General features: G+C 39.9%; 1 protein-coding gene across 2 annotated transcripts in view; it reads left to right on the forward strand.

The window, feature by feature from the left end:
* The first annotated feature begins 419 nt into the window (after positions 1 to 419).
* The window catches only part of Nork (neurite outgrowth regulated kinase), a 145,663-nt gene continuing 136,667 nt past the window's right edge, over positions 420 to 9,415 (forward strand). Inside the window, exons 1-2 of one of the 2 annotated variants that reach the window (XM_013080254.2) lie at positions 420 to 964; positions 6,879 to 7,524. In XM_013080254.2, the coding sequence (XP_012935708.1) occupies positions 7,384 to 7,524 (141 nt within the window). In that variant the 5' untranslated portion in view covers positions 420 to 964; positions 6,879 to 7,383. 2 annotated transcript variants of the gene reach the window in all.

A 9,415-nucleotide genomic window follows, 5' to 3' on the forward strand; every position in this document is an offset into this window, starting at 1 on the left:
ACAATTTTGGGGGTTTTATGTTATTTTTATATTCATAATTGTTTACATTTCTATGATGATCATCATCATCTTTGGTATCATTATTATTATCATTATTATAATAATTTTTATCAATAGTCGTCTGGTCGCGCGAAACCATATTGAACAGTCTGTCTGATCGAAATGATCGGCTGCTCTCCATGATCCATCAGTGTAAAGTTACGCACGACGAGAGTACTGTGTGTCGCTTGTAGTGGCTGCTGAGGCGCGCGCGAGTCTCGGAGTGAGTCGAACTGTTGAACGTGAGTACGTACACCCAAACGCCGAGCGCTCGGGACGAACGGTGAGGGGGCTGTGAGAGGGGAAGAGGGGTAGTAGCCTAGCCTAGTAGGCAGCAGCCAAGGTGAACGCGCGGCTTGTATCACCTGTTTCCTCGAGTTTTCCGGAACCGTTTCATGGGTGCCTCTCTTTAACAATACACGGCTGGAGGGAGTCGGGGGCGCGCTGGAAGCGTTACTCAAGAGGGTGAAGCGACTCTTGTAAGCACATTTTCCCCTCGTTATACCTCTTCCTCTCTACAGCAGCGATCGGCTTTTCGCCACGAGTCATTGCTTTTTACTCCTCTTTGGGACGGAAAGAACGATATTTGAAGTCGGAGGAGAAAGACCTGTTTGCTGTTTTAGGCAGGGGCTGGCTGGCTGTCCCCCGCTCTTGAAATGATTTGACGACAGCTCCGGAATATTTCTTGAATCCCACTTCCCCAAACGTGCTTTATTGTAACTGAAACATAACGTAGATCTATTTTGTTCTGAGGATTTATTTGTAACGAATTTAAATCTATTTGTTTTCAAAAGGACAAAACAGTTGTATTCTTTGGAATCTTGGACTTTCTTCAAAGGAGTTGAGTGTGTACGTGGGAATCTTATTTCAAACGTGTAACCCTGCAAAGCTTCTAAGCTAAACATTGTGGACAACTTTATAACAGGTGAGAGGGAAAATGTGATGGTACTTTTGGAGTATATTTCATTGTTTTTCACAGCGTTTTAGAAATAAGTCCATAGCTTTGTTCATTAGTAGCTAACAGATCTATATTATTCTACTGTTCAGAAACGCATATGCATAATGCTGTGATATAGACAGCAAAGTGTTGAAACTCTTGCAAGCTTACTTTACAAAATTATAGACAAAAACTTCAATATTTAACATTAGAGAGTTATTAATTTTTTTACCTCAAACTTTTGAAGTGTAGCGTAAATATGTGCCTATAGATCATATACGTCGTTACAGCCCATGCATCAGACATTTAGAATGTAGAATAAAAGTGTTTAGAGAGTATCTTAACCGGTACATCCTGGTTAATCTCAGTATCTCAGTAAACGCTTAGAACATTTACATTATTTCATAAGTTTCTTTTGAACTGGACAGATTTCTTTGACTTTTGTGAGATTTCTAAGCTCAACAGAAAGCTCAAAGTCATCAAAATCTCTCTCTCTCTGTTCCTATAGACAGATTTATATGGGAATTATTTTGTTTATTTTTTGTTTATTTGTTTGTTTGTCTGTTTGTTTGTCTGTCTGTTGTCTGTTTGTTGGTTGGTTTGTTCGTTTGTTTGTTGGTTTATTTGACGTTTGTTTGCATGTTTATTTGTTTTTTATTATTCAACTAGATATGTATATCTAGATCTAGATCTAGTCAAAGACAAAATTGCACCAAAAATGTAAATCTCATTAAATCTTTTTTTTTAAGCTGTGGTACTGCGTTCGCTGACTCCGCCTAAAAGTGTGAATTAGTTTTCTTTTTGCAAGTATGCTATTGTATTGTTGTGTTTTTTCTATAATGTATACTTTAAAATATTTTTTTTTTAATATGATTTATTATGATATACTAGATCTAGATCTAGATATCTAGATCTAGCCTTTCATTTTTCTATGTGAGGTTTTCTTTTTGTTTGTTTGTTTTTGTTTGTTTGTTTGTTGTTGTTTTTTTGTTAAGCTGGAGAGAAGTGGATAATAATAATTTATGTCACCTATTATACTCCAATACACTAATGTGTTGTAAAAACTGACTCATTACGCACCATTGTTTTAAAGGTAAAGACTTGAAGAATGTTGGGATATTAAATTGTTGTTTTGAAACTCCCTTTCCATCTCCAAAAATTTTGTTCGTCTCTATGCTGTAGTCTTTATTTCAAACTTGATACTTCTGTTGTCTGAAAAAACAATCCGTCACAGGATTGGAACATCCGTAATTTAATACAAATTGACACCATTGTAAGAAAAATCCTCGAAAGTTATTCCTAGATCTATTCCCAAACATTATTCTCTTGGTTGTTTTAGGATTTTTTCTAAAGAGGCAGCCGTCAGCATCTTCATCAAAAAGTCACACCATTTTTTTTATTGCTTAGGGCTAGTTTTGTTTTTTTAACTAGGCTACCTCCAAAAGAAAAGCAACAAATAAACAAACACAATCGAAAAATCGAACAAACAAATAAATATATTCATTGGCAAACAATTCGGTATAAAATAAAACAATGACCTAGCTAGATCTGACTCCAACGGCTTTGTTTAGAACATAAAAGCAGTTTCCTTTGAAAGAATATTATGCTCAAAACTTTCGGTGTAGCTTATACCTATTGTGGAGTATATCTATATATAGTAAGACCACACTTTATTTTGGCTAAAACAGCACCTGGACATGGATGGCTGGTGCCTCTATAAATAAATCATTGATGGTCACTTCATTTCAATCACGATTAATTTTAACTTCACTTTTTCTAGCAGGGGATTAATATGTCTGTTTTTAAAAATAATTTTTGGGTTTTCTCCTTTTTTGATTACCAACTCATCTTTCCTTTTATTTTGCTTTGTTTTCATTCAGTTTAATTTTTCTTGATGGCTTTCTGTTTTAGGCCAGACATAGTTTGCGACAAATCTGGTAATCAAACATTTTATATACAACGACATTTATTCAGTTTACAACAACGTTTACAGCAAATCATCAAGCTTAAATATTTGTTTAAAAAATAACATATTAAAACCATATAAAGAAGATCAAATTTCATAGCTCTGGGGTGAATTGTAGCTCTGGGTTCTCTAAATTCAAAAACATTTTCCACACAGACTGTCATCCAAAAGCTCAGATTGTAATAATTTCTAGTGCAAAAAAGTGACGTGTTTCGAACGCATGAACGTGTATAAAACACACGCATCGTGGAACTACCATCCATCCATCCTTCCTTCCGTCCATCCATCCAGCCAGCCATCATCCATCCATCCATTCATCCATGCATCCACCCCTCTGTCCGTCCGTCCGCCCGTCCGCCCGTCCGTCCGTCGGTGTGTCGGTCTGTCTGTGTGTCTGTGTGTCTGTGTGTCTGTGTGTGTGTCTATCTATCTTATTTTCTATCTATCTATCTATCTTGGAGTGCGACCCACCCTCTTTCTCTCTCCCTCCCCTTTTTTTTCTTTCTCTTCCTCCTTATCTCTTTTCTTCTCAAAACCCAGACTCTTTTGTTCTTTGACCCTTCTTTTTCCTGTCTTTTGAGCTCTTAGCCTCCCTCCCCCTCCCTATTATATAATATAATATCTCTCATCCCCTTTTCTCTCTCTCTCCCTCTCCCTCGCTCTCTCTCTCTCTCTCTCTCTTTCTCTCTCTCTCTCTCTCTCTCTCTCTCTCTCTAATTATAAATGTTGTTCACGAACAGCGACAGATTTCAATCATTATGAGCACGTTCGTTTTCAATTGTGGCTTAGTTCCCTACGATCTCCCCCTGAGCGACCTGTATTATGTCCAAGTGGAAATATTTTGAATTTATGTTGATCAGGAAAGGTCGGTCAGCGAAGAATCAAAAGCAGGTTTAAAGTGGAAAATCTCACTCACCCCCCGCCCCCTCCCTCCCCACAACACACACACAAAAATCGTTTTGTAGTTTAGTAGCTGCATAAAGTCATATCAGCGCGCGAAACTCAAGTTGGTTGCATTCATAACAATTCACCGTACGGCTTGGTTTTGGTCAACGGTCAGATTACATGAGGAACAAAATTACGTTAAAAAGAGAAAGCATACATAAAAGGCAGTTTTTTGGGACACCTGAATAGACATAAATGTCTTGAACACATTACTCTCACTGGCAAAATTGAAGGCAAACGAGGCAGGGGTCGGCCTAGAGCAACCTACTCAAGGAACCTAAACACACAACAGGGAAAGATCATGTAAACGTAGCTTTTTAAGAGCATCCGAGCAAAGGAATGAATGGAAAACCATGATCGCCGATGTCTGTCGCAGATCTGGCACTGGATGATGCTGATGATGATATAAAAAAGATATAGGAATGAGAAATGAACACCAGATGAAAAAATGTCGGAGCTATCTTGGATTTGAACCCGATTGTATACCGTCAATCAGCGGACGGGGTTTGTGGATGGAAGGCGAGTAATGCTGGGCCGTATTTGTGAGCGAGTCGAGAGCGAGATAACTACCTGTACTTAGAAAAAAAAAACGTGGGAATGTGGAAATGGGGGGAATGGGGGAGGGGCGGTTATAACAAAAAACAACAAACAAACAAACGGACAAACAATTAAGAGCTGCACAGACCTTTATACCATAGTAATTTCGTCGGAGGATAGTACGAAGAAAACATTTTTTCAGGCCCAGGAAAGAGGAGAGAGAAAGAGAGAGAGAGAGAGAGAGAGAGAGAGAGAGAGAGAGAGAGAGAGAGAGAGAGAGAGAGAGAGAGAGAGAGAAAGACAGACAGAGAGCGAAACAGAGACAGAGAGAGAGAGAAAGAAAGAGAAAGAGTGAAAGAGAGTGAGATAGAGAGACAGAGACAGAGAGACAGACAGAGAGACAGACAGACAGAGAGATAGAGAGAGAGACACAGAGAGAGATATATTTGTTGTGGCTTCAGAAGTAGACAGAGCGAGGAAAAAAGCATTTTATCAGACGCTGTGTGCTAGACTTTAGAAGGGTGTTATTAGAGAGTATGTATGAGTAGAAGGATGTAGTGCAGCCTGAAGCGTACCCGTATGCACCGACAACTGTACTAGTAAACGGCCCTTAGAAGCTTCCGGAATCCCCTCGACTCAGGGCGTTACCCAACATGGATTAGCCATTTTCCCATTTTCTGCGTACCTGTGTGGTGTGAGCAAGCGAGGACAGACCAGTTGGGGGGTTCCAAAGCGAGCAAGTGTTGTTAAGAGTTTTGGTGACACGAGACGGGACATAGATTTTGTTTTATTTCTTTTTCTCTGTGAGCATGAGAAGCAGGGAGCGAAACAAAAGAGCCTGTGAGCGTCGAGGGGAGTCATTGCTTTTTAAGATTTCTCTGCTGTTATGAACATGCGTAATAAACCGATACAGGGAAATCTGATCAGGCGAGGCGGACTTTTTTCTTTTGGGCTCCTACATTGTGAAAAGCCAAACAGCCAGAGTATTGTGTATCGTGACAAGATCGTTTATTGATGACGCCTAAAGCCATTTAGCGATATGCACTCAAGTGGAGTGCGTTCTAACAAATCTGAGAAATATTCTTGCAAATTGCTCTGAGCAGTAGCTACGAATTTCCGCCCACAAAACAATACTTATTGTAGCATAATGACATTATACAATGAGCGTGTTTATGTGTTTGTAATAACAAAGGATCGTCAATCTGTTGCTAAATCGTAAACACATATTGTTTTAATTAATACTCATTGGCGGGTTTTCCAATTCTTCAGGTATGTTCTTGGGAGATGATACTTCTTTAGATCTTTAGAAAAAACTGTTTTGCGAAAAGAATTTTGTTTCAATTGTAGGCCTGTTATAGTTCTTGTGTTTCAATTGTAGGCCTGTTATAGTTCTTGTGTTTCAATTGTAGGCCTGTTATAGTTCTTGTGTTTCAATTGTAGGCCTGTTATAGTTCTTGTGTTTCAATTGTAAGCCTGTTATAGTTCTTGTGTTTCTCTCTGTTTTGGTTTCTGTTTTATCGGAGTAGAGAATGATTTGTGTTTGTGTTTTGTTTGTGCCTGTTTTGTGTTTGTGCCTGTTTTGTGTTTTTGTCTATTTTTGTGTTTTTGTCTCTGTTTGTGTTGGTGTTTTTTGTGTTTATGCTTGTGTTTTGTGTTTTATGTCTACGTCTGTGGGGGGGTTTTGTGGGGGGGGTTTTGTATTTGTTTGTTGCAAGGCAATGAAAGAGCAAGCGAGCGAGAGAGCGAGAGAGAGAGAGAGAGAGAGAGAAAGAGAGAGAGAGAAAGAGAGAAAGAGAGAGAGAGAGAGAGAGAGAGAGAGAGAGAGAGAGAGAGAGAGAGAGAGAGAGAGAGACGGGGATGAAAAAGAGTGCGACTGTATGTGCACATAAATCCTGCATACAAGTTTACGCTTTCGTGCATGTAAGCCTTTGAAGGGTGTGTGATTGAATATATCTGGGTTTTTTGTGGTTGTAGTTGTTGGTTTTTGTTTGTTTGTTTGTTTGTTTCTTTCTTTCTTTCTTTCTTGTTATCTAAGGTTTTGAAGGTAACACACCAATTTGAGGGATGCTGTGGGAGATCATGCATTATACATCTTTTATATTAAGCAGAGGCTAATTTATTTACATGCACAATGCAGGTGTTTTTAAGCCACCATAGACACAATTTAGATTATATGCTTTTTTCCCTGTCTGTCAGCCCAACCGGGGCTGAGAAGGATACAACAGCCTTGCAGAAAAACCGAGATACTTGACACAATTGTTCTCCTCATTCGAGAATTGAACTCGGGTCTCCTGCGTGCGACAGCTAAGCGCCAGATCGCTGTACCACGACGCCGGCAAGAGCAAAGTAATGAAGTTGTCGACAAAATAATAGTATAGTACCAAATGGACAGTGCAGTATCTGTTCGCGCTTATTAATATTATTACTAATGTATTATTTCTCTTTTCCCCTCAGGTCTTCAGTGTGACAACAACATTCAAGTCTCAGTGCCTCTGTTGTTTTCCTTCTCCCCCCGAGACCTGAGAAGAGCGAAAGCTCCAGCAATGAGGGGTGTGAGTTAGCCCAGGCGGCGCCTTCTGCAACAGCTCGGAGAATGTCGTGAGTTACTCTCACAACACGTGACTGAGGGGCCAACAGAATTTGTCCTCCAAGACGACAACTTTCCTCGACCAACTTTTCACTTCACTTCCACCCCACGGGATTACAGTACAGCTTCGTGCTGGGTTTTTTGCTGGATCGTATTTGAATTTGGTGGTTGTATTAATTGTTACTATAGTGCAGCACAAGCTGAGTTTTATTTTTAGCTTTTCTTTTACCGGACTTGTTTGCTTTCAAAGGGCACTTTGGATTTATTGAATTTCTGTAAATGTGTGGACAAGACGTGTGGGATTTATTGACGATTTTGAATCGACATTCTGTTCCCATCGTGTGAGGGATCTCTGAAAATAATATCTTCAAAATGGCTGTTCGTGTATGGAAAGTGGGCGCCTACTTGATGTGTCTGGTTCTTTGGGAGTTATTACTGGTGACATCAGCGGTGTACGCCACAGAGGAAGTGTTTATCACCTACGCCAGATGCCGGGTGCAATGTGTCACACAGGTGAGAAAACTCATGCCATATACTGGGAGGAATTCCGTAACGAGTGACAACTATGAAATAGATAGAAGGTTACGGTTTGAGTTAGGGTTCAGACTAGGGTTAAGGTTAGGGTTGGGGTTGGGATTAGAGTTATGACTATAGTTTGGGTCTGGGTCTGGGTTTGGGTTAGGGCTAGAGTAAGGGTTAGGATCAGGGAGAGGGTTAGGGTTAGGTCCACTTTTTATTTTGTTTATTGGTGTGGTCGCTCGTTACAGAAGTCCTTTTCCGGCATTTTGATCCCACGTTCTTGTTGTTGTTATACTGGTGGTTGTGATAGAGGGAACATATGTGTGGTGGTGGTATGAAGTAACTTATTGTGTTGAGATATGGCCCAGACCAAGAAACGTTTGGTGGATGGATGGAGGTCACCGCCGATAGTTCCTACTTTATAACTTTCCCTCTATTGTTTCTGTTTGTTTACATTTTTCCGGCGCTAAATTAATGATCTTTATTTTGTCGATCTTTACACAACAAAAAAAAAAAAAACAACAACAACAACAACAAAAAACCAAAAAACAGACAAACAAACAAAGAAGGCCAACAAAGTAGAAAACGAACAAACGCTATTGTTGCAACCCTCTGTCAGCTGTCCATGGGAAGTTTGGCGTCACTGTTGACAAATGTCAGGCGATTCCAAAGGTCATTTGTCCACTCTCAGGGTTCTCACAGCTTGCTCCTCTAAGGACGACATTGGCTAAAACTTACTTGCCCTTATCTTTGGGATCTAGATCTAGATCTAGTAATCCATTACTAGATCTAGAGTCCCGGGCTTTTTGTGAAATTAGTTATATTCAAGCCTACAATCTTACTGAAACCACAGGTTCCATTATTTACTTTGGCCGCCACACACGTACCCCTATGCACAAATCGCTACATTAAAATTACAAATCTCTATCTGACATTTATGCTGTTTTGAGTCACTAAGACAATGTAGTCAGAAATCAAATTATGTTCTATCAGCTCTATCAAAACCGTAATATTATTCAGTGTCGTCATCAGGATATATAAAAAAATTCATTTTGAAAAGCTTGACATGAAATGAAATTCAAAATCTTCAAAACTGAGCAGATAAAACTTTGTAATTCTGAGGTAGTGAAATATACACCCAGACTAGCTAGCGTCTGTAGTGTATTGGTAAGGCGGTTTGCCGTCGCAGGCAGAGGATGCGAGTTCAGTTCCGGTGTGGGGATACTTTTTGATAAAGTATCTCTCGTCTTTCTGCAGAAATATTGTATCCCTGACTGTCAGCCCTTTTGTCCCTGACAGGCAGGTTTGAAAATTATTTTATATTTCAACAGATTATACAACCTTAATGGACTGTTTACTTAAATTAAGATCGAAACAGTTTTTGATGACAAGAAGAAGATAGCTTTTCCGTTGTAGGACAGTACCGGCCACCTGTAAGTTTATCTGCTTCCTCTTTTACTGTTGTTGATGGCACCTTCTTGCGAAAAACAAGTAACATACTGCGCGACCATCAACTGCTACTAACGTCACGGGAAGCGGATACAGGGATTGTCCCGTTTATCTTTCTGGTAGGAAGGGGAGAAAAGCATGGGGAGGTAAGGGGGGGGGCGGAGGCACAAGTTGTGTGGAACGTCACTACTAGGTCATGTGACAAGGACAGATAACTTTTGGGTTAAGACAGAAGACTTCCCATTGCCATCTTTTCCTAATCTCTCTGTTACCTTTACGCTCACATAAAGTGCCTCGATGGTTTTAATGACTTTCATCCCTTGGATGTTGCTCTTCGTCTATCTCTGTCTTTTGTCTTTGTCTGTCTGTCTATCTATTTGTCTGTTGCTCTCGCTCTCGCTCTCTCTCTCTCTCTCTCTCTCTCTCTCTCTCTCTC

The sequence above is a fragment of the Aplysia californica genome, unplaced genomic scaffold, assembly GCF_000002075.1.
Source record: "Aplysia californica isolate F4 #8 unplaced genomic scaffold, AplCal3.0 scaffold00080, whole genome shotgun sequence".
In the NCBI taxonomy this organism is placed as follows: Eukaryota; Metazoa; Mollusca; class Gastropoda; order Aplysiida; family Aplysiidae; genus Aplysia; species Aplysia californica.